General features: G+C 34.3%; 1 protein-coding gene and 2 pseudogenes across 10 annotated transcripts in view; 2 read left to right on the top strand and 1 right to left on the bottom strand.

Moving 5' to 3' along the window:
• The window catches only part of NUMB (NUMB endocytic adaptor protein), a 128407-nt gene that overhangs the window by 9306 nt on the left and 92410 nt on the right, over positions 1–26691 (top strand). For 7 of the 10 annotated variants that reach the window (XM_016134797.2, XM_016134799.2, XM_016134785.2 and 4 more), the window contains exon 2: positions 22137–22268. Coding sequence is in view for 5 of the 10 variants with exons in the window: in XM_016134785.2 (XP_015990271.2) it covers positions 22137–22268 (132 nt within the window). In the remaining 5 variants the exon portion in view is untranslated. Of the gene's footprint in view, positions 1–22136; positions 22269–24292; positions 24362–26691 lie in introns of those variants that run through there. The other 3 variants (XM_036218327.1, XM_036218324.1, XM_036218325.1) reach the window with 2 other exon arrangements.
• Positions 1542–2132, bottom strand: LOC107505019 (annotated as a pseudogene).
• LOC118601402 lies at positions 10325–10443 on the top strand (annotated as a pseudogene).

Genomic DNA, 26691 nt, shown 5'->3' with positions numbered 1-26691 from the left:
AATTATATAATTTCATCCTTACATTACTTTATACTCAAACATTAAATAAATAAAGTTCAGGTGCCATTTTACTCCCTACTAGACAACCTTGTGTCCATAATTCTACAGAAGCTTTAATGCTGGACCATTTAATGGGAATCAGGGTCAGATTTTTAAACATGCGACTTAAAGAAAGAAAAGCTGCTATTATATTTCTTCTTTTTTCCCTCTCTTCAGAGTCTTCCTCTTTAACTTACCTGCCTTATTACCTTATTAAGATAAAAAAGACTCCTTTTGATTATTACATGCAGACTTTTCTGAAAGAAGAGCAAATACTAAGGTTTTATTTTTTAAATTGGAAATTCAAGGAAATGTCCTATAGCGATGATTAAAAAATTATAGAGAAAAATAAGGATTTTAATTAACCTTGGTAAATTTAAAATCCAGAATTAATGTCATTAATATCAAGGTTTTCTGTTCCATGTAGTAATAATTGAAGGTTAGAAATAACATAGTATTTTCCTTTTCATTTTAAAAATAATAAAAATATTTTGCAACTCGTGAGATGTACTTAGCATTTTGAGAAAAACACTTATTCTTTGTCTATGAAACAGTTAACTCTAAATTGGGTTTCTAATTTTTTTCATATATTTTAATGGACATTAATTATTCTCTTTTGGAGATCTTAAGAGCAAAAGGAAAAGTATACATCTTTCATAAGAGTATTTGAATTTTATGTGTTTCATCTCTATTTGTAGAGTTCTTTCTTTAGAATGTGAGGCCAGTACTTTGCCAAGTAAGAACTAATTTCCTGGGAAATCAGGTTGCTGGCTTGACTTCTTGCTTGCTGTGCCTTTCCCTTTTGTTTCTTTGTAAGAGAGCTGAGTTCAGTCCTGTGGAAAATCACTAAATCATGTCAGTATTTTCTGTAGCTCAAATTAAACATGTTTGGTATATATTTGCATTGTACCGAATTCTGTAACTTTTCTTGTTATAGATTTGTTAGCATACCCTGAAGGACTTTGAGTTCATTTGATAAGTTGACTGTTTGTATCGGAAATAATGCTGAACGGTGTATTCCTTTAGTAAACGTTTTCATTCTTTTTTTTCCTCCTCCATTCGACTTAGTGAGAGGTATCACTTGTGTTCTTACAGTGAAGCCCAGATATTTGTGAGATATAATCATAATTTCTATCCGTGATGTTGGCCCTAATTATTATTTTTAATTACATCAACATTTATTGTCTGTTTTTTATTCATGTGTATTTTTACTATATATATAATTTTGGAGCCTGCTTTTTTAAAACATACATTCTAATATCATTACAATTATTTGAAAACAGTTAAAAATGGTGAATATTTCATTAATGGATATATCATCATTTATGCAACCAATTTTCATATTGTTCACACTTAGATTAATAAATTCCAATTATTATAAACAAAATGAGCAAATATTGCGAAACAAAAATCTTTATTCACATTTCTATATTATTTTTTAAAAATTATTTTTTTAATAATTTTATTTTTGTATACACATTTGCTTAACAATCACTGAATTTCTAGGCCAGATCAGGTAGTTGAAGAACCTTTTGTATAAGTAGTTTATATTGTCTAGAAGCATGGTATGCTGCAAATCCAGTCTGGAAGAAAAAGGAAATTATGTTTTACTAAAGATGGGCTTAGAAATTCTGATCCAGTAGGTTAAGATGTTTCCTTTCTTGGGCAGCAGGGCTGAGGCATACCTGGCTGCTAGGCTACCACCATTCACAGGAATAGCCAAGAAAACAGGGTCCAGACCACGAAAAACAAGAGCAACCAATTTACCCTGTATTAAGGTACAGGTTTCACAATTCAAATCACGTGTGTTCACTGGTAAATTTACAAAACCTTTGTAAGATGTTCGCTGTCAAAAATGGGATCACTGCCAGTGGTAAGCCTGCAGCTACATGTGCCACATTTAAGATGCGCCATAAAAGACTTAACTATTAGGCCACAGAGGCAGCATTAAGTCCAGTATATGTAGATCCATGTTCAAGTAGATCCCTTTCTGCTTCTAGAAGCTGGTTAAGTTTTCTGGCTAATAAAAATAATGACATGATATCAAAAACTTGGTTTTTCTTGACAGTATCATCTGGTTCGTGATTTTCCATCTTGAGCCTTTTGCTCTCCTAACAGCAGTTGGTGCTTCCTCTATTTTTCCTCAGCTGCGAAGGCTCGCTGCAACCTTTGCTCAGCTCACCTGAGCACAGCCATCTTTGGCTAACACATGACTCTGCCCCCACATTTCTGTGTTCTTAAGATAGATTCCTGTAAGTGGAATTATCAAGTCAAGGTATACATTTCTTAGGGCTCTTAAGAGAGCAAAATATTGCACAATTGCTTTCTAGAACGGTTGTGCCAATTTGCATTACCATTAGCAAGGTATGAGATTGAGATATATACCTTTGCCAGCAGTGTTATTTAAAAACATTTGCAAATCTGATCAGGAGAATATGTCTGCTTTCCGAAATTTGTATTTATTTGATCACTAGTGGAACATTTTATATATGATTATTAACCTTTCAGTATTTAAGTGAAGTTATGTTCCCGTTCTTTGTTTATTTCTTTTTTTTGAGTGGATGCTAATGTTTACATGGAATCTAGGGATAGATAAAATTCAAAGCTGTGACTTATATAAATGATCAGCAAAACGGTGTTTCATGTCTCTTTCAATTTAGTTTTACCTTCCCCTCCCTGCAACTACTTTTAAATTTTGTCTGTTCTTGAATTTCGTAAATGGAATGCTACCATATGTACAGTAGTTCTCTCTGGGGGATACATTCCAAGACTCCCAGTGGATCCCTGAAACCAAGATAGTTCCAAACTCTATATGTACTGTTTTTTTCTATACATACATACCTATGATAAAATTAATTTATAAAGTAGGCACTGTAAGAGATTAACAACAATAATAAAATAGAACAATTATGACAATATACTGTAATAAAAGCTATGTCAATGTGGTCTCAATATTTTATCATACTATACTCATCTTTGATGTGAGATTTAAAATAGAACAATTATAGCAATGTACTATGATAAAAGTAATTTGAATGTGGTTCTCTCTCTCTCAAAATATCTTACTGTACCATACTCACCGTTCCTGTGTTGATGCGACATGATAAAATGCCTAAGTGACGAGACAAAGTGAGGAGAATGACTTAGTCATGGTGACGTAGCATTAGGTTACCGTTGACCTTCTGATGATATGTCATGTCGACCTTAAAAATAAAAATTATTTTACCAACAAAATGGATTTATTTGGGCACAGCAAAGAATTGCAATTTGAGACAAATTATAGCAAAAGCCATAGGCAAGCCCAAGAAACAAAGGAGAGGACTATTTTATAGAGAAAAAGGAGGAAATTGGGAGGGGTTGTTTTGAATGAAAGGGCATTGGAGAAAAGCAGTAGTTCACGGTGATGACAGTTTCTCATTGGTTTGGTTTCTGGGATAGTTGATTTCTTGTGGGAAATGTAATGTACGTCTTTCCTGTTGGGGCTTGTTATGATTCCTCGTTGGGGTCTGTAATTGACAATTCTTCCTATAATGGACCTCTAGTGATAAAATTTGACAGCTCCCCCTACTGGCCTCCTGACTCCAGAGTCAGGAAGTTTCCTCTTTGTAGACTTCTGAAGTCTACTGAGAGTCCTACTTATTACTTTAGTAATAGTGAGGTTTCACTTTATTAATTTTCACAGGCGGAAGGATGATCATCTTCAGATGATCCTGGATCATTGAGCCATGATGATGTTGGATGTCAGGAGCAGATGATGTCAGCAGTTGGGAAAATTTAATATTTTTAGACTGCAGTTTACCATAGGTGACTGAAACCATGGAAAGCAAAACTATGGCTAAGGGAGTCTACCATACCCCTTTTTATCTGGCTTCTTTTGCTTAACATGTTTTTGAGATTCATTTTATTTTATACATTTATTAAGGAAACCATAATCAGCAGAAAATTATAGCAGTAGTATGCACTTTTAAATATAATGCCAATAAGATACTCTCTAAACCACAGTTTAAGTATTCAGTTTGCCTCAAGTTCCAGTTGTATCTCCCCAAGACACTTTCCATCACAGTAGCCATTTTAAGCCAGTCTTCTTTCTATACATTAGTAATTTCTGGAAAAAACACTTTACTCAGGAAGAACATGCACTAAGAATGCATAAGAAAAAAATGCATAAATACATTGAAGAGATTCTATAGGAGTATCACTTAATAAACCCTGGGATTTATTTGCCTTTTAAAAGCACCATTTAAAAAAATTCCTCAAAAGTTTATATTTTGGCAAGAAAACTCAAGTGAGTTACTGAACAAAAAATATTTTTATTTTCAGAATAGAAATTATCTTTAAGGAGTTTTTTAAGTGCATTTTAAAATGAGACAGAATTTGAAGAAAATATAAATAGGACATTCTAGTTGAATAGTAAATTCAAACCACTATTATAAACAACAGGTAGCTTCCTATGTAGCACAGTATTCTGTTTTATGAATATACCATGCTTTGTTTTTCTATTCTATTGATAGACATTTGCATTATTTTTGTTTTTTGCCTGTTATGATTAAGGTTGCTATAAACATTCTTGTACAAGTCTTTTGTGAACATATGTTTCATTTCTCTTGGTTGAATACCTAGGGGTGAAATTGTTGGGTCACAGGGTAGATGTATGTTTAACTTTATAAGAAATTGCCAAGTGGTTCTCTATTAGCAGCGTGCGAGATCCATTTGCTCTAGATCTTTGCCACCTCTTACTTGGGTTGTTAGTCTCTTTGGTTTTTAGCTATTCTAGTAGGCATAAAGTGATATCTTAGAATGGTTTTAGCTTACATTTTCTAGGTATTTAAAGATGTTGAGCACTTATTCTTTTTTGTTGTTGATATCTTTTACAACAGCAAATTTGCTGATTGATAATAAATGTCTTAATAAAAGGTTTAGTGTGTTTTATTACAATATATGGATCTAGATTTATTAATCTGATTTGTAAGATTAGAGATTGATTTGTAATTAAAAGTAAAATGAAAAACACTTCAAGTATAATATTTTTTAGAAGTTCCATATCGTAGCGATAATTCATATAGATTTCTTGGAGTTAAGTGAACATTTGCTGTTGATTAATGTTTGTCAGAACTTTGTTTGACTGATAGGTAAATGATTCAAAAGAAAAACTTCAGGCAGTGTTTTGTAGAGCTCCTCTTTAATTTGGTACATTGAATCATTGATTCGGGAACATTAAAATCACATCATTTGGCTAGTAAACTATTGTGTGTTTGAGCCACACGTGAGAACTGATGATCTAGTAAGGGTATTAGGTAATAATATTACTAGCAGCAGCTAACACTATATTCCAGGCATGTTCTCAGTGCTTTATATGACTAATTTAATGCTCACAATAACCTCTATGAGGTTATCTTCATTTTCGAGTTGAGGAATTTGCCCCAAATAATAGAGAAAGTGGTAGACTGGGATTCAAACCTAGATAGTCTGGCTCTAGTAAGAGCTCACACTCTCACCCCTCAATGCCAAAGCGATTAAATTAAGTGCAGTCAATTTTGCGTTTTTATAGAGCATAACATTGTCTTGTAGTGGTGGCCAAAGTTTAAATTGGGATTTCTCAGTTTGCAGATAGGCTCTCTACCAGTTTCTCTCCCTTCACTATCAGTAGTCCTGTCATGTATCCCAGGGGGTGATTTATGGAAGGAAAGTTTTATCTGAATTAACAAATGGTGAACAACCCTAGTAACCCGAGATTGAGTGTTTTCCTAGAGAAGATGTCATTTCTCTCTATACCCGAAGTGAGTGCTGGAATTGGAGCAGCTACTTTCAGTCTTCAGCAGTGTTTGTTTAACTGGTCTTTGTGAAAATCTCTAAGTGTAAATGTTTAACATCCTTTGGAAACAGTGAGATTTGAGATCGATGGAATACGTGCCTGAAAAATGTTGGGCCTAATAATAGAACTACCTAAATACTTGATATTCATAGATATTTATGATATGTTGATACAAGAATCACAGTTCTTAAAAATTCTTTTCTGTCTTTTGGAATCTCCTGCATAGTGAAACTGTGGAACTCATTTTTGTCATTAGTTTGAATTTAGTAAGATTCATCTTTGAGGGGATGGCTAGAATTTTTGGCCAATTTCTTTGAAAGAAGGTTTGAGGATGGAAGGAAATGAATGTATGTATTGGCTTTTTCCCTTACCACACCTTCTGTGGCTCCCTCCGCTTCTACTTTGGTGTCATTGTTGATATCGCGGGTGACTTAAAGAAGTTGGGGTGGACGGGAAGCATTTTGTGTGTATTGAATGAGAGAATATAACTTCTTGAATAATAAGTCGTGAGATAGGAGTTTAATTCCTGTGCTGCCACACTCTGATTCGGCTAAATGTTTTAACTTCTCTAGTTTCTTCTTTTTTTAATTTCATTTTTATATATTTTCATTTTTTATTTGTCTATTTTTATTTATTTATTTATTTTTTATTATGGTGACATTGGTTAACGAAATCCAGTAAGTTTGAGGTGTACAATTCAGCAGTAAGTTGCATACATATTGTATTGTGTGTTAACTACCTATAGTTAGATTTCTTTCAGGCACCACATATTTGACCCCTTTTACCCCATCCGCCTCCCCCCTGTCCCCTATCCTCTGGTAGCCACTAGTCTATTGTCCATGTCCATGAGTCTCTGTTTGTTTACCCTGCTCATTTGTTGCATTTAGGTTTATATCCCACATATAAGTGATATCATGTGATTTTCAACTTTTTCTATCTGGCTTATTTCATTAGCATGATTATCTCACTGACTGATTATCGCACTGACATAGTATTCTATTGTATGTATGTACCACAGCTTCTTTATCCAATTATCTATCATAGAATACTTCAGTTGCTTCCATGTCCTGGCCACTGTGAATAATGCTGCTATGAACATTGTTGTGCAAAATATCTTCTCAGTTATGAGTTTTAAGTCTTTGGGGTAAATTGTTTCTTCTTTTATAAAGTGATGGTATTGGACTGGATGATCTTTAAAAATTTTTTTTTGAGGCTGAAATAGTTAAATTATTCCAAAAATTCTAGTGAATGATGAATACAATTCAACTTTTCCATATGGAGAATGTCAACACCATTTATTGAGTAGCATCCATTCCTCACTGATCTTCAGTGAGGATCTTAAATCATGTCACATTTCTATATACATGCGGGCCTGTTTTTATGCTCTGTTTTCCTGTCCTTGAGCCATTGCTACACTGTCTTTATTTACTGTAGATTTGTAATAAACTTAGGTATCTGGTATGGTGATGCCCCATCCCCTCACTTTGTTATTCTGTAAAATTATATTGATTATTCTTATAAGTTTCTTTGGACCTTTAAAATTCTGTGATTTTGTGTGTAGTACTCTAGTACTGCATAGACTCTCTGGGTGTTTGATTGGTAATCAGTACATTCTTATTGAATGAATATATGAACAACTGCCAATTAGACTCTATAAAGGTTTATCGATAACAGAGTGTTATAATACCAGTAATATTATGACTCTTTTGAGAATACTGCTAAAATACTTAGTTTTTCTTTTCGGAAGCGTTGCATTACTTTGAAATTTGTGTTGGAAGACAAAGTGATATGTGAGTGTAAACTGATTATTTTAATAGTTAGGTATTTTTTAGTTTCATCACGCAAAGTGGATTTTATTGCTCTATACTCTAGTTTCTTTTTTTGTCCCTCCATTTTTTATTCCCATCCCGCACCCCCTCCTTCTACAACCATCAGCTTGCTATATATATCCATTTCTAGTTTGTTTTGTTTTAGATTCCACAAAGAAGGAAATTCATATGGCATTTGTCCTTCTATCTTTTCCAACTTATTTCGCTTAGCATAATGCCCTATAGGTCCATCCACGTTATTGAAAATATTACCTTTGGATTAAAAATTTGGAAAGAATAAGTAGGATTTTTGAAGAATTGTTGTTTAGACTGATAGATTAAAACCACCTTAAAAGTTATCATAAAACTAGTCCATATGAGCTCCATTATTTGGAATTTAGACTTAGAAAAGTTATTAGTTTTCACTTACTTGGAAATATTTCATATTTTCATTTATAGTGTATAAAGTTAAGTTCTCTGTCACACTGAGAAATTTGTTTCCTATTTGCTAACATCATCAAACATTGCAGTAGAACTCTACAGTTCCTCTGCGCCCTCCCAATATGCCCTTTACTTTTTCCCTTTTTGTCTTTCTGTTAAGGCTGTTTGATCTGCTTTGAATGTTTTTTCTTTGTTTTCCTTTCAAGCCATAATATAACCATCTTCTTACATGAAAGCTTTCTTATTCATCACTTTCTTTAACTTTATCTGTATTTTTGATTCCATAGCACTTTGTACTAATACTATATGGCATTTTGTCTGCTTTGCATTATAGTTAAGTATACATTTTTCTTCTTACATAGATTATATACAGACTGGGAACAGGATTTTTGCCACCGTAACATTCTTTGTAACTCTCACAGTTGCCTATCATAGTTCCTCGCATGTAGTGGGTCCTCAGTGGTGTCTGAATTGAATTAATAATCTTTGCCTTTATGGAGTGTGGTGGAAGGAGAGGCACAATAAGAAGATAAATAAATACAAAGGCAAATTGCCATTTGAGAATATGTGATGAAAATAATATTACATTTAAAATAAAGATATGTGTTACCTTAATTCTGTACACACCCTTATAAATAGATTCTCCATTAAGCTCTCTTCATTCATCCTTTTAAGTGTGCCATCTATTTAAGTCTGTTTATGGGGCAGTTTCAATGAACTTGTGGAGGTGGACCAGTTCAGAGTAGGTTGAATAGGGAATGAGGGTTAGAAATTAGAGGCAGAGTTGATACTTTTTTGAGAAGTGTAGCTATAAAGGGTAACCGAGAAATGGGGGAGGGGGTGGAGCATAGCCGTTTAGGGAATGATGGGATACTTTAAAAAAACATATGTAAATATGGGAGATAATGGTTTAGTGTTTGAAGACAACGTATAAAGCAGCCACTATAGGGAGCTTTAGAGTGATATTGCTGTGGTTGAGGTTGTTAATTGTGAATTTACAACAATAATCAGTCTGTGTGAATATCTGATTTTCTTTAGAACTCCACTGCTCTATTGCAGTCATGGAGAAGGTTAACTGGAGTTCTGCTAGGAGAGTATGAAGGAAGGAGGCATGAGAAACATTGAATTGCCTATGAGGAGTCTTTGTATTGATGAACTGTGAAATCTAAACTGGATAAACAAGAAAGTGAAAGTGGCGGGTTTCATAAATACTGGTCTCATTAAGAGCTAAGAATTATTTTTACAAATGAGTTAGAAAGATAAAATCTTTTATTACATGTCTTTCTTCTTTCCGCTTCCTTTTCATTTATGTCCAAAGACCAGAATTTGTACAGACTTAACTTCTTGGAATCTCTTCTTCTAAATAGGCAGTTCAAACCCACATTCTAGCCAAATGGATTAAAACACGCACACACACGCACGCACGCACGCACACACACACACACACACACCCCACCTGGTCGCCTAGAGAGCTTATGAGTGTGATTTCAAATGACATATTTTAAAGTCTATTATCTTTAAAATCCAACTTCCTTTGTTAACTTCTACTTTCTATGAGTAGGACACAGGAAAATAATTTTCTCTGAAAATATCTGGATCTTTTTAGGCACTTTCTGTGAAATTATGACTAGACCAAAACTTATTTTTCCTCAAAACCATTAAAAAACTTATCATTGGTACAGTCTTTTTTGTAAAACGGTTTGGCAGATTCTTGTAACCAGGTAAACATACCTTTACCATAATGATCCAATAGTTCCACTCCTAGGTATTTAACTCAAGTGGAATGAAAACATATAGTCATACACAGAAATGTATACTAATGCCAAAAGCTGGAAACAAACCCCGATATACTTGAACTGGTGAATTGATAAACTTGGTACATACATTGGAATACTGTGTCAATGCATGCAGTAACATAGATATGGATGTCAGCTGCATGATGCTAAGTGAAGCCAGTCTCAAAAGGCCACATATACTGGCTGATTCCATTTTAATGATACTTTGGAATGAACAAAACTAAAGGGCCAAAAAAACTGACAAATAGTTGCCAGGGAGTAGGGATGGTTTGACTACGAAGGGCATGAGAGTATTTTTTGGGGTGTTGTCTGTTGTCTATGTCTGTTCTGTATCTTGTCGTGGTGGTTACACGACTGTATGTGTTTTTCAAACTCAGAAATGTACACTTAAAGGTGAATTTTTGTATGTATAAATTATACTTCAATCTGTCTACAGCCACGCTACCCTGAATAAGCCTGATCCCGTCTGATCTCAGAAGCTAAGGAGAGTTGGGCCCAGTTAGTACTTAGATGGGAGACCACCTAGGAAGACCAGGTGCTGTAGGTGTAAAAAATGAAAAAAATAAGGGATCGTAAATGGACAAGGTCCTTGCAATCTGTGAGGTCAACCAAGGGTTGCCTTGCCTAAAAAAAAAAAAAAAAATTACACCTCAATCAAAGTTCTAGGATATACATTACCATATTAAAAAGTACTTTGGAAAACTTAAGAAAATGTTTTCAAATTTTGCTTATGTGATTTTTTGGGGGAGAAGAGTGGTAGACAAGGATCATTATCATTTATAAAGTTCTTTGAAGCTCTAGAAAACATGTAAGTTCTCATTTAGCAAACATTCTTATCATATGTTTAAAAGAATGTCATAATGTTAGAATTAGTAGAGCCCATGAGACTTTATAAAGTGTCCTTGTTTTATAGATAAAGAACTTGAAGACTAGGTTAGGTTAGCTAAAAGTCACACAGCTAGTTAGTGGAAGAGGTGGGTCTAGAATTTAAGTGTTGGATTACTAATTTGATTTTTGTTTTACTAAAACACGCTTTTTATTCTGAGTCATTTCAAGATTATTTTTAATTCCTTTTCAGAATCTTTCACTTGTGTCATGCTAAAGCTGGAAACCACTCCCTTCCTGGTGATAGCAAAGTCCTGTGTCTGGTTGATAATAGGAAGGCTAAATTTGAAAGACCCTACATAAATTTTGCTTAGATAGTCAACAAGTTTCGTTATAAAGACATTTTCTTCTTCGACTCCGAGAAACTAGATACTTAGTTTTGAAGTTGTCAGAGGCTACCAGTTAGTAATACGTTTTTATAACTTTATTGCATTTAAAAAAATAATCTTTCAAGTTATCATGATTATTGGTTTGTGGGGAAGGTAGAAAAGGTTTAAAAATAGTTCCTCTGTCTTATGTGGGCACTTAGGTTACCTTAAGTAATGAGGATTTATCTTGTAAATACAGAGTCTGTTGTGAGGATGCACTGGAAACAGTCTTAATAGCTACCCCTTCAGGAAATGGAGACCGGAATGCCATTCAGAATGTAATAGCAACTTTAGTTGTCTTCTATCCTTGAGGCTCAGTTAACTTTGACTGTCCCTCTGTGTATAATAGTTTTATGTTTGCCTCTGGACATCAATTCTAGAACCAGGCTTACAATTCCTGCCTTAATATTGCAGAGATTTAGGTGGTATTGTAGATAAGGCAGATGAATCACAGAGTTAGCAAGTGGCCTGTTTTCTTTCTTGGTTTTAAAAGCATCTCTTTGGCCTGCAACCTTCCTGGGAGTTATTGCCTATAAGTCATAGCCCCCAGCAGAACTGGCAAGTTGCTTTCTCTGTAAGGAAGCCCTACCCTCCAATAGTTCCTCTGTCTTACGTGGAGCACTTTTAGTCCCTGTACTCCAGGGAAGCCAAACTCCCAGCTGCCACTGCCTGTTTCTGGACAAGGAGCCCAGTAGGCTCCTGGCTTCAGCACTGCTTTTTATTCCCATTTTGCATTTATGTTCCTTATCACTGTTTATATTATTTTTCGAGCCAGCTATGCATTTTTTATTTATATATTTGATACATTTATATATTAATTATTATTTGGGTGAATTTACTGCACTATCTTGACTAAAGCCTTTTTAATATTTTAAAGCCATGGTTTCTCATATTTAAAATTGAAATTATAGCTACTACCTTTTGGTGTTCCTTTGTGCTTATGAAGTTAGATTATATATGCACTCGTATTTATATTTTCAGAACACTGCTGTCATAGTAAGTGATGTATATATAGACATATATATAGACATATATAGAGAAAGCAGCTATTATATTTTCAAGTGAGTCCTGTAATTCCTTCTTTGTGTATGCGTGTGTGTGTGTGTGTGTGTGTGTGTGTGTGTGTGTATCCCAAACACTTGTCAATCAGTATTTGAAATTTCTGCAGATGTGTTTGGGCATTATGGCGTGTTTTGAGGCTTTGGGGTGAGAGATTTAAATCTAATTTTAATCTCTGTCCTAAGGTCTTAATTGGAGGGTTTTTTGGGATGAACTGCAAAATTTTTTTCGATATAATGAAATGCTGAAGTGCTTTATTCTTTGTATTTGTTGTATTTTAGAACTATTCATGTAACTGATATTCTTTTAAGCTCTATCGCATATACTTTTCTATTAGCTACTAATTTAAAAAGTTAGTGCAGTATGTATACAGATGTGGAAATGGTAATGGAGTGAATTTTAAGTCAGGAAAAAGGCATGTAATAGTGTGCATAAAGGAGGAAATAAAGTGGTGTTTGAGAGAGAGGTCTTGGCTTAGACAACCGTAGTTATGGCTGAGATAACGGTCCTCTTTGGGAAAGAGGAATCAGGAGGAGGAATAAAATATTTAAAGACAGACTTCTAACTTATATGTTTAGGTTATAACTAACATATTTGTGTATTATAACTTCCAAAGCCTTCACTCTGGTAAGTTAAACTTTACTCATGAATTTAGAAGCATAAATTAAAAATTTTTTCCTCTTAAAATAGAAATGTCAGATTATTATTGGATTTGGGGTTCGAATTAGTGGAGGCATGAATCTTGTAGATTATTATCTACTACTATTTTTTAGGGAAGCCTAAGATATTATCCTGCCCTTTAGAGATGTGTCTAAGAAGATTGTGCTTGCCGACAAATGATCTTGCTTCCTTATCTTCAGCTGAAATAAGACATATTACTTCCTTTTTCTTTTTATATCAAGCCCTGAGTATGTCTCTGCTTCTATTTTTGTCTTATATCGTGCATGAACTGTTGTGTGCATATAGGTGTTTGGAACCATAAAAATGTATTATCGAGTGAGAGGCATGGCACAGTACCATTTAGGGTTTCACAGTTAATCTACCAGTCGGTCACAAATGAGAACTAACTCAGTATGCTAACCCATCATGTAGCCAATTTCAGATAAATGTTTCCAAGAGGACCCATCTAGGACCCATCTAGTGCCTGTTACAAGCCATTTGCTTAATCAAGATTTATAAAGTTCTTAATTGTTATGCATTTTTCCCCACGCTGAAAGGGAGGGGTGTGTGTGTGTGTGTGTGTGTGTGTGTGTGTGTGTGTGTGTTTAAAGACTTTAACTCTTTACCTGTCAGAATCTATGATGGGATTCTGGAATGTTTGATTAAGTAGGAGATTTGTTTAGGATTCTGACCTAGATTCTTTCTGGTATGAGGAAGTAATTAGACACTATATGTCATAGTAACTGCTAAAATTTTACTTTTTCCTTTTCCAATATTTTTGTTTTTCTCTTTTGCAATATGAGATACGAAAGTGTCAACATTTTAAAAAAATTCTCATATTGAGAAATAACTGTATAAATATATGTAGTACAATTGCCATATCAAAACAGATTAAGAGTCTTTAATCTTTTGCCATTAACGCTTCTGTTGTATTGACCAATGAGCTTCCTTTTATCTGTTTGCCACAGTGGATCTTAGTGAAGCAGTGTAGTTTGGTGGAAAGAAAACAGGATTTGAAATCAGGGCTTGAAGCTCTGTGTCAGTTTACTAGCTCTGTGACTTTGACGTTTTTGAGATTGTTTCCCTTATAAATAATATGAAAAGAATAATGATATCTGTCTTACAGAATTGCTACAAAGCAATTAAAGCATAGCAATTAAAGTTTACAATTAATTGATTAAAATTAAATAAAAATACTTTATAAACTATTACCTACTCTTTTGAGTTTAACAGTGTTTTTCATTTGGGACATTTGTTGTATTTTAGCAAAATAACACTGTTTTCAAAGATTGTCATCATTTGGATTAAAAGACTGCCAACCTTTGGTTTAATGTATCATTTTCATTTAGGGTGAATATCCTTAAGTTTTTATCTGCCTTTATACTTTCCTTAATAATAAATTTCTTCACTGTATGAGGATCCCTCCTTTGCCAAAGTTAAAAATTGGTTAGGCTTTATCATTACACCCCGCTTCACAGTGTTATGAAAATAAGGGCTTTCTGGAGGCCATACCAGGATCTAGCTTTTCTCAAAGTCACTGGTTCTTAATGGGGTAAGTTCCCATCTATAAGTTGTTTGGATCTTTGAGGGTGCACTTTTGTTATCCACAATGATTAAGTTGGGGTGGTTGCAGCATTGGCATTCAATAAGCAGGAGCCAGGAATTCCATACGTCCCAGAAGGTACGAAACAGTTCTGCATGATTTTTGAACATTCCCCAGACCTTGTTGTAGATGAAAAACCTGTTTGTACTTATCTGATTCTAATTCTGTTTTACATTTAAACACAAAGCATTTTTTGCATGGTTTTAAAAGACACTAAATTTTCCAGGAATGCAACTGCTTACTCAGTGCAAATTGTACTTTGTTTTGTTTTGTTCAGAACTTTTATAAGAGTTGTTCACTGTTTCAGAAAATCATGTTACCAGTGGCATTGCCCCTTGTAGTATCTGATTTTCCTGTACAACTCTTTGTGTCAGTGTACATTTGTACTTGCCTCATTCATGGCACTTCTATGTGTAGGTGCAGGTGTCTATGTCCTTAATAATATGAATTCTAGGATGGTTATACTTGAGCCTTTGCATATTAACTATTTTATTAAAAATTATTTTTCTTTCTATTAAGCATATCTTAATTTTTTAAGACTGAAGATAGGTAGGTTACCTGCTTGCGTTTCAGTTCAGGTTTATGCTCTTAAAACAAACTCTTTTTTAGTAGGGTTTCAGGATGGAGCTTGTATTTAATGGAAGTCTGTGTTGCTTTTCCAGGGAGAGAGAGAAGGTCCATGATGACTACATTACAGGTGTCTATCCTTTTTCTCTTCTTCTCTTTCCTTCCCTCTCCTTTTTCTCTTCCTTCCTTTACTGTATGTATTCCCTTCTCATTGTCAAGTACTTGATATGTAGACAAGAATATATAAGTAATATATATTATAAGTAGTGAAGTATATAATAAAACCAATACCTGTGAACTCATCACCCAGCTTAAGAAATAGAACATTTCCAATATTGCTGGTATATTTCTCTTTGATTTCCATTCACCTGTCTCTCCACCAGGGATAAAAATATTTATATTTTTGTTTTGGTTTTGTTTATTATTCCCTTCCTTTTCTTTTATGTTTACCACATTTGTATGCACTTCAAAAATATATTCTTTAGTTTTGCTTATTTTTTAGCTATAAAAATGGAACCCCGTATATATATATTCTTATTTGCTTTGGCTAATCAACATTTTTAAAAGATTCATCCATATTGATGTGTGTGTGTAACTGTGGTTCATTTTCTCAGAAATATGTATTAATTGTTTGACTACCATAATTTATCTTTTCTCCTGAATGTGGACATTTGTTGTTTTCCATTTTGTCGGTATTATAAATATATTCTTGCTTATGTTTTCAAGTGCACATGTACAAGCATTTCTCTACAATGGTGAATTTTAAACATTTTTGATGGTGACCTCGACACATACATACACAGTCGGAAGAAAAATGAAAATCGATATTTACCCTTACTCTGTGTGATGCACTCATCTTTTTATTCTATTGCTCTTTTTCTCTTTAAGTGTTGATTGTGACCTAAATGATTTCACAGTTGATTTTCACAGTTCAAGATAGTTGTCTTGATTTCCTTTGGAAAGCAAGTGTGTTGACCTGGCTTTCCTTTACCTATAGAGTGTGTCAGAGGGCAGCATCCCATGAGGTGATTGATGCTCCTGGCTAAGGTTCCACACCTGGAAACATCTGGTTCTTAAGGTCAATGAAGTTTCGGCTAGGACTAAATTTGGATTCAGCCCTTTAGTACCTGCCATTCCTTGATGGAATGAATTCCCTAGGTATGCCCTAACTAAACATTTTGAGTCATGCCAGAGTCATACCATTCTCTGAGAGTGCAAGGGGCAGGATGAGACTGGTCGGGGCTTTCTATTCTTGATATTTACTTTGATGTCAGACTTGGCTCCCCCTTTTACTTATTTTGACCATAGACTATATATTCTCAAAGGCTCATATCTTAATAGTGTATTCTTCAGTTTTTTGCATACTTTCTAGTGTGCATATTCAGATGTTTCAGATATTTCCTTTTATTTGAGTTCCTCATTCTTCTACGTTCTGCTAGATAGCATGAATATTTTGCTGAAGAAAAGTGAGTTGATTTACCTGGGACTTTATTTGACTTTAATCTTAACTAATTGTAAAGTTAGGCAAAGAAGCTACACATTTTAACTCTGATTCAGTGTCTAATTATTAGAATGTGTATGCAAAATGCAAACTAACTTTCAGCACTATGCTTTGAACCTCGGGGCGGAGGGGGGAATACTTGCACTTGGTACTGTTCTTGATGACTCGTGTTGGGAGTCCTGAATAATAGGAGTAGGATCAGGAATAACTAAGGTAGTGATTTTTTTCCCTAATTTCTTTTTAATCATAGGATTTAAAAATTAGCAAACATTCATTTCAGTCTAGAAGTTGTGTTGTGGCTTGCCTTATTGTTCTTTTTTTTTGTGGTAAAATAGATATGACATAAAATTTACCATTTTAACTATTTTTAAGTGTATAGTTCAGCAGCATTAAGTACATTCACATTGTTGTGCAACCATCACCACTATCCATCTCCAGAACTTTATCTTTCCAAACTGAAACTCTGTACCTATGAAACAGTAACTCCCCATTCTCCACTTCCCGCCAGCCCATGGCAACCATCATTCTACTTTATGTCTGAATTTGACTACTCTGAATATCTCATATGCATCATGGAATCATATAATATTTGTCCTTTTGTGTCTGGCTTTATTTTACTTAGCATAATGTCTTTAAGGTTCATTCATGTTATAGTACAGGTCAGAACATCGCTTTTTAAGGCTGAATAATATTCCATTGTATGACATACCACATCTTATTTATCCATTAATGTGTCAATGGATGCTTGGGTTGTTTCCATCTTTTGCGTGTTGGGAATAATGCTTTGGTGAACATTGGTGTACAGATACTCATTTAAGTCCCTGCTTTTTCAATTCTTTTGAGTATATGCCCAGAAATGGAATTGCTGAATAATGTGGTAATTCTGTGTTTAATTTTTCTGAGGAACTGACATATGTTTTCCTTTTTTTTTTAACATCCATAAATTTAGATGTATTTTTAATAATTATAGTTCTGTGTTATTTTAAAAAATTATTTTTATTTTTATTTTTTTATTAAGTTTATTGGGGTAACTGGTTAATACAATTATATAATTTTCGGGTATACATTATAATTTGACATCAGTATATTCTATTGTGTGTTTGCATTATCATTTTTCTTGGCTTTATATGATGTCAGGCTGTGTGTGGATATGCTATTGTTTATTTGTAGACATTTCTGTGAACAATTTTTGCTGTTATAAACAATACTGCAGCGATTCATTCATCAGATATTTACCGAACAACTACTTTGCACTAGGCATACATAATGGCTCTTCTGTACATACATATTTGCACACATCCATTTACTTATAAATTTTTTTAGAAGTAGGACCATTGTGTCAAAAGATAGGCATGTTTTGAAATATCTTTGTTCTCCTAAAAGCTTTTATACTGATAAACTATTGTTAGATACAGTCCGAATAATAGTAAACAGGGTTGCCAGATTCTCCCCTCATAATATTGATCTTTTTAGTATGTGCCAATCTGAAATGATATCAGTTTGCATCTCTTTGGTTACTTACTAGTGAAGTTGAACATCTTGTGCTTATGATTTTATTTCTAGTTTGGTCCATTGGTGGAAGTCTTGCCCCACCCTGATCTTACCTTAATGTTATTTTTTGCATATAACTGAGAGGTTTCTAGAAAAGGTTTTTTGAAATAGAAATCTGTGTATGGATTGATTGCACCTATATTTTGTACTAAATCTAATATAGTAAGTATTAAAAATGAGGTGTGGAAGATAGGTATGGAATTAAAACTATTTTAACCTCTTTAAAAATGAAAATCTCATAGAGATCAAGAAAAACGTTTCTGAACCAATATTTGCCATAAAAAAAAGTACATATTGAACCTTTTGCTTTTTATTGATCTCTAAGGGTTAGAGATGTATTTCTTTGTTCCTTGTTAATTTAGGTATGTAGGATATGGTAGATGAAATATTCTAGGATTTATTTGCTCTAAAAATTTCTTGCGTTATATGTCATTAGAGGTTATCGAAGTGGATGGTACTTCGATTTATACTTTGCTCTTTGCCTCTGTAGTCGCTTTTGCCTTTCTAGTTTCTAAGTCACTTTTAGACCTTTGATGACTTTGAATCACTGTTCTGTTCTCTGTCCTGTTACTATTTCTGGTCCCTGATTTTTTGTCTTTTCTGTACTTTCATTCTTTTCCTTTGTTCCTTTCCTCTGTTTCAACTTGAGCTAGATAAGGATTGAAAGCATTTATTTCTTATGGTTTTGAAGAAATTAATCATACTATGTGGTCTTTAATTTTTATGTACGGATACTTTCCAGCAGTTTAGACTTCCTTAAGCTCTGAGTGCACAACTCCTCTGGACAGTTGAGTTTACTAGCTACTTGGATGATAGTGTATATGTAGAGGAAATAATGTCATTTCACCTAAAATGTAATGTTAATAATGATATAATGATATGATTAAAATGTTGAACCTTGTGAACTTAATAGTAACCTTCTTTGTTACCTTGATCAAGTCATTTAAATTGGCATATTTTTCATTTTGTAAATTTAGATGACCTCATATTTTATAGCTTCCCTTCCTTCAGATAGCATTTGCTTACAAAGCAAATGGAAGAGCCAAAGCATTTAAACCAAACATCCGGTATCTTATCTGTTTTGTTCCTTATACAAATATTTGCCTGGCACTGTTTTGGTCTTGAGGATATAATGCAGGTCCCTCTTTTCAGGAGCTTACAGTCTTTTATGAAAAGAAGGTTGTGAAGAAACTGGGTAATCTTATTTAAAGTCTCCTCATTTTACTTTGGTGGGCCTTAAAATGCTCAAAGTAAATCTAGTCTCTTAAATGTCAAATAAGTAAATAAGGACTGTAAAGCCCTGGAAGGGACCCAGAATGAATGAACTAGGTCAATGCCTCTCAAAGTTTTCCATGTGTATAAATCACCCGAGGATCTTGTTAAAATGCAGATTCTGATTCAGTAGTAGGTCTAAGGTAAGGCCTGAGATTCAGCATTTCTTTCAAGCTTCCAGGTGATGACTATGCTACCAGTTTGTGAACCACACTTTGAATAGCAAGGAACTAGTATATAATTAAGAGAAAAAGATAGCCTGCTGCCATTTCGAGAAGAGTAGTTTGGAGCCATGTAGCACAGGCTTGGAGTTGTGAGTAGCACATCGCACTTGGCCTTGGTGAAATGAAATTATAAGAGCTGTTAATGTTCATATATTAAGAGAGGGTATGAAGGAGATAATCAACGCCTGTTTTTTGAATTGAGCTTGAATGGTGCAGGGGTCTGAAACCTTTGAAAAGATACTAGTTGGTGAAAGACGGTAATCTTCAGGTATGAGGAAAGTGAACATCTAGTTAGATAAACAGAATTTCTAAGAGTCAAGTGTTGGCTGGTAAGACTTAATTTGTAATTGAGAAATTCTCTTTTGTTTTTACTTACACTAACTGGCATAGTGATTCTAGTTTTAAAAAGTAAAAATAAGTTCTATTTTTAAAAATAGCTAATATATATTTTTTTATATAGGCATATTCTGTGTGGGAAGTTTATCAAATTCAATGTCAAATTCAAAGTATGTCATAAACAATTTTATTGTTTTCCAGGTCTGACTAAAGCTTAAATGTTGTGCTTAAGTTGTCCTTCTCTGATGTGTTCCTCCAGTGGTGGCTACTTGGAGTGTAAATAACCTGGGAGTTCATTTGTCTTCATAGAGTTAGCAGAAGACTCTTAATCTTGGAGGTGGTATAAAATGTCCAGTAGGTATTGAGCATTTATCTATAGGGAAAATTTGGCAAGCCAAATCTTAGAACCAGCAGCCTTTTATTTAATTCTGTAAATTCTCAATGTTTGTGTTTCCAGTTGTGTTTTTAGAACTTTAGATTTTTTTTCCTTTCTGGTACTATTTTAGAAATACTCTATATTCATATTTCATCTTTAATATCGTACCTGGGTTGCTCCAGTCCTAAGATATTGGGAAATTTCTGCTGACACCCATACTTTATTATGACTCCTTAGTTAATATCATTGGAATAATTGTTTCTTTGAAAATAGTTACAATATAGTAAGGAGCTTTTTAGTTTATTTTGCTATAATGGAGGCAGAAATATGTGAAATATAATCATGGACAAAACATAAATGTTGCTTTAATTATATTGGCATATTATGGACAAATACGTATCAACTGTCTCCACTAGTAATATACCCAATGCAATTTCTAGCATATTTGAAAAGTATTTGCTACACCTATTATTTCTCTGTGGGTTTTTTTTTTTTTTTAGTATGTGTTTAGTTCTCTTAACTGTTAAAACTGAAAGTTCCCATCTGATCTTGGAAGCTAAGCAGGGTTGGGGCTGGTTAGTACTTGGATGGGAGACCACCTAGGAATACCAGGTGCTATAGGCGTTAAAAAACAAACAAACAAAAAAACTGGAAGTAAAACATCGGAAGTGTTACATCCTATTTTAGAGTCAGTCCAGTGAAGCAATGAAGTGAAACACGTTGTTGGCTAAAAATATATTTTGAAAATTACATCTGAAATTATTTTGTTAGAGCATCTATTGGAAATGAAATTCAGTTTATTCTGCAGGGTATCTTTAAACATTATTATCCAAAAGTAGATGTCTATACAAAATAAGTTTCTAATGTCTTTAATTTTTTAACTCATTTTTCCTTAGGACCACCATATAAGCCTTTATATATTCTTAGTATTGAATGAATATGTAGAATGTTAGAAGTAGAAGAATTTTAGAGCTCGTGTGAATCTGATAGACACTAGAATTTCTAAAAAGAATTTTAGATTATTTACATAGGGTTACAGTTTTTGATTTTGACTCTTCAGGGCAGCAGTCCCTAACTGTTTTGGCACCAGGGACCGGTGCTCCTATGAGAATCTAATGCCTGATGATCTGAGGTGGAGCTGAGGTGGTGATGCTAGTGTTGGGGAGCGGCTGCAAAGACAGATGAAGCTTCACTTGCTTGCTGGTGGCTCACCTGCTGTGAGGCTGTGTTCCTAATAGGCCCTGGACCGGTACCAGCCCAAGGCTGGGAGTTGGAGACCGCTGCTTTAGGATATTTCAAAAAACGACTACTAACTATCTTTCACATCACCTCATTTTAACACACACACAAAAAAATAAGAAGGATACTCTCATAGTGAGCACATTTGGTTAACTTTATACCCACTTTTGGTCATGGCTGTCACCTGTTCGAGGATTAGATTTTAGGAACCATTCCCTAATACAGCCCTGACCTTTTAGAGATGATGTTTCTGAGCCCAGAGAAATATCAAAGTTCTTACAGCAAGGCAGAATGATAACTGAGTTTAGAATCTAGATCTGTCAGACTCCTAACCCAAAATTTTGATCCTGTCCTCTCAGTCTTTGTCACATGAGACTTAGGCACAGAGAGTTTGTGCTTTAATTAAGATCACATGGACAGTAAGAAGTAGAGCTGGAAGTTGAGTCCCCATTACCCAACTCTATTTTTAGTGAAGTCTGTACATTCACTTCCATGTAATTTTAACCCACTCTATCAACCCCTGTTCAGTTGTATAGTTAGAAGTATAAGTGATTGAAAGAATGTCTATATTTAGCATTTTCTTTCCTTGAAAATTTCAGACTTGGGCCTTAAGCAACTTCTTCCAGGGAAGAAGGCCCCTGCAGCTGCTGTTGCAACCGAAGATCTTGATCCACATCCATAGATTGGAATATTGGTGGACCAACTATTCTCAGACACCTTACTTAGGACAGGTAAGTGAAAGAGATAGTAGTGGTAAGAAAAGTAGAATGCTAATGTTCTTCCTTCCTGTTTCTTGTTAGGGGCAAACAGCTGACTGCCTTTAGAAATTTAACCCTGGTTAAAACAAAGCAGTTGGAATCTTAGGTGTGTAGAGCTAAACATTTTCTTGATTGTTGTAAGATATGTGTCACAATGTTAACAGTAGTGAAACTTACTGTGATTTTTTTCTTTCTCTTTTTGTGCATTTTCCAAAGTGTATTCATGAGCTTGTGTTAGTTACCTATTGTTGCATAACAAACCACCCCAAACTTAGTCTTTTAAAACATACCAATTATTTATTTTGCTCATATATCTGCAATTTCGGCAAGACTCTTTTGGTGGGGACAGCTTGTCCCCGTTAACCTATGTTGTGACGTAGGGTAGCTGGAAGTGTTGGTGTATCTCAATGGCTGCATGCTGGAATCATTTGCAGGTTTACTCACTCAAGTGTCTGATGGTTAATGCTGGGTGTTGGTAGGGACCTCAGCCTGGGCCATCAGTCAGAACACCTACACATGACCTCTCCTTTTGGCTGCTTGGCTCCTTCACAGCATGGTGGCTGGTTTCCAAGAGAGCATCCCAGAGAGCAAGGAGAAGTTGCATGGCATATTCGACTTAGTTTTGTAAGTCTCATAGTGTTACCCTGCTCTCTTCTATTGGTCGAGGTCATTATAAAGGTCCACCCAGGTTTAGAGGGTGGGGTGGACATAGACTCACTCCATCACTTGAAGGGAGGAGTGTCCACATCACATTATAGGAAGAGCATATGGGATGGAATATGTTATTGTAGCCATCTTCAGAAAACATAATCTGCCACAGTTTGTATTACTTAAAGTATATAAATAATATGTATGATATATGAAAAAGGAGTATTTGCAGAAAATTATCGTATATGAGCCCAATAAGAATTTTGTGTGCTCTTCTTGTCTAGTGAAGTATGATATTGAAAATAAGAGTCTGAAACGGGAAGAAGTGAAATAGATTGAATTTTCTGTTGTTTTAACAAAGAAGCATACTGCTGTAATCAGAAGTAGAGACAAAAACTTATAAACAAGATGCAAAGTAAGATTTGTATTTTGAGATTTGGTTTTAAGAAATACTACTTATTTTTTTAAGTCTACATGTTTTTTTCTCCCTTGTTTTAATAATTTGAGAATTATTTGGGAAACTTGTTTCCAATACATATGATAGATTTGAGAAACTAGTGTCAGTATTATCATATGTATCAAGTTCATTTTTTCTGTCTGCTTTTTTTATGAAAACTGTAATCTTTTTTTAGTATTGTACCGTTTTCCCTGCTAAACTTCTGGTAAATATTGAAAATTTTTATTTAGCGGGACAAGAAAACTTGGTTATAAATTGCCTGTGGCAGGTTTGAATATAGCTGATACTTAATTTCTGGATGTTATGGAATAATAATTTTAGATAGTCTGCTAAGCATTACATGGAGGTGTTGGTCCATTCACTATTGCTGGGAAATAAGCTCTAGGGAGTGTCTTATCTATTAAACCCAGAAAATTTTCTTGCTATCTAGGTGCTTTCCTATTTCTAGGTGATTTGCATTATAATTAGCCTACTCATTCCCCATTCCTCACAGGTAGGTAGATATTTTACAGTGGAAAATGACTGAACCAGGTGTTGTGATAATAGAGTAATCTGCTCTCAACTGTGAATAATCAGAATTGACTGAGTTTGTAAAACAATATATTTTAGTTCAAAAGGTACAATAATTGGGAAAGCTGTTTTTGTTTTTTACATCTGAAAACAAAATGAGATGTTTTCCAGTAGACATAGATGGGGAATGATTATGATAGGTAGTGTAAAACAGTGTATCTTAAATAACAACAAAATATATACATACACAGACACGTGCAAACATATAAAACTTTCAAGCAATTAACTTGCCTTCTTTTTTGTTTTAAGCATTTTATTTTTTTGGCCCACTATTGCTTTTACAAAGTCTGAGTAGGTGAATTGCTGATAACATTTTTTCCAGGTTTATTCACTACTCTATCTTGCCACCCTTCAACAAGGCCTGTGCCTGATGGGATAAAAAATTCCTTAGGTGAGTGAGACACTGCTTTCTGACTGATCTTAAGCAAAACACATTAAGCTTTTTCCTGTTGGATGATGTTAGCTGTGGGTTTGTCATGTATGCCCTGTATTATGTTGAGGTGTGTTCCCTCTATTCTCTCTTTGCTGAGATTTTTTTTTTAAGTCATAAATGGATGTTGGGTTTTGTCAAATGCTTTTACTGCATCAATTGATATGATCATATGATTTTTATCCTTCACTTTATATGGTATATCACATTAATTTGATTTGTGGATATTGAACCAGCCACCTTCTGTCTTGGGAATAAATCCCACTTGATCACGGTGTATGATCTTTTTAATGTATTGGCGAATTCGGTTCGCTAATATTTTCTTGAGGATTTTTGCATCTATGTTCATCAGAGATATTGGTCCAGGGATTTTGGTTCTTTTTTTGTAATATCCTTGACTGGTTTTGGAATCAGGATAATGCTGGCTTCATAAAATGGGCTTGGGAACCTTCCATCCTCTTAAGCTTTTTGGAATAGTTTGAAAAGGATAGGTGTTAATTCTTCTTTGAGAGTTTGGTAAAATTCACCTGTGAAGCCATTTGGTCCAACCTTCCATTTGTTAGGTTTTTTGATTAATGAATGGATTTGTCAATTGTAATCAGTCTGTTTATATTTTCTGTTTCCTGATTCAATCTTGGAAGAGTGTGTTTCTAAGAATTTCTCCATTTCTTCTAGATTATTCAATATGTTGGCATGTAATTGTTCGTACTATTTCTTTATAATCTTTTGCATTTCAGTGGTGTTAGTTGTCACTTCTTTTTTTCACTGGTTTTATTTATTTGGGTTCTATCTCTTGTTGAGTCTGGTTAAAGGTTTATCAACTTTGTTTATCTTCTCAAGGAACCAGCTCTTGGTTTCATTAATCATTTCAGTTGTTTTTTTACACACAGTTTTATTTATTTCCACTCTGGTCTTCATTATTCTCTCCCTTCTACTCACTTTGGACTTTGGTGTTATTCTATTTCTGGTTTCTTTAGGTATAAGGTTAGATTTTTTGAGATACATATATTTTTAATTTTAATTAGTTTCAAGTGTACAGTACATTGGTTAGACATCTATATAGTTTATAAAATGATCCCACCAATTGCTCCCTCCTTCCCCTGACCCTCCACCTAGCCAATGTATTAATACTAATTGCATTCCCTATGCCGTGCTCCCCATCCCCGTGACCATCCATAAGCTATTAACTTGTACTTCTTTAATCCTTCACCCCATTCTCCCAGCTCCTCAAACCCCTCATCCCTCTGTCCGTCACCAAATTGTCCACTATATCTGTAGTCTGTTTTTGATTAGTTTGTTCTTTTTATTCCTTAGATTTTGCATGTAAGTGAAATCATATAGTGTTTATTTTTCTCTGTCCGACTTAAATACCTTCTAGGTCCATCAAAGCAATATCTTTTTTCATCCCCTTCCTTTTTATAGGTAGGTGTCTTGTTTTCTCATCCTTTCAGCCACTATCTTTTGGTTAAAGCACTTAATTCTTTTCCATTTAAGGTACTTATTGATAGGAATATAGTTGTTGTCATTCTTTATTCTTGTTTTTGATACATGTTTTTCCTTAAAGAAGTCCCTCCAACATTTCCTGTAATGTGGGCTTAGTAGTAAACTCTTTTAGCTTATTTTTGTCTTGGAAGCTCTTTGTCTGCTCTTCAATTCTAAATGATAGCTTTACCGGATAAAGTATCCTTGGTCGTATTATAGATCCTGGGTCTTCATCCTGTCGAATATTTTTTGCCAAGCTCTTCTGTCCTGCATAGTTTCTTTTGAGAAAACAGCTGCCAGTCTTACGGGTGTTCCCTTAAAAGTGACTATCTGTTTTTCTCTTGCTGCTTTTAATATTCTTTCTTTGGATTTAACCTTTGACATTTTAATTATGATGTGTGTTGGTGTGGGCCTCTTTGGATTCCTGATTTTGTAATTCTGAAGTTTCCTGGGGTTTTATGTCCATTTCCTTCACCAGGTTAGGGAAGTTTTTGATCATTATTTCTTCAAACAGCTGTTCAACATCTTGATTTTCTTCAGTTACGCCGATCAGATGGACATTTGGACCTGTAATAGTGTCCCATATTCTTCTTAAATTATTTTTATAGCCTCGGCATCTTATCTCTTGCCACTTTGATTTCATGTCCTTGGTTTTCCCATCCTCTAGGTAGGGTATTTGATCCTCTTCTTTATTCACTCTGTTAATTCCTTTGTTTATTCCATTTACTATACTTCTCATCTCAGATAATGTGTTCTTCATTTCAGACTGGTTCCCTTTTATAATTTCTATTTCCATTTTTATGTTTTTT

Source organism: Rousettus aegyptiacus, unplaced genomic scaffold, assembly GCF_014176215.1.
Source record: "Rousettus aegyptiacus isolate mRouAeg1 unplaced genomic scaffold, mRouAeg1.p scaffold_m13_p_3, whole genome shotgun sequence".
Lineage (NCBI taxonomy): Eukaryota > Metazoa > Chordata > Mammalia > Chiroptera > Pteropodidae > Rousettus > Rousettus aegyptiacus.
Note: the sequence above shows the minus strand (reverse complement) of the source record. Positions and strands in the feature narration are given on the sequence as shown.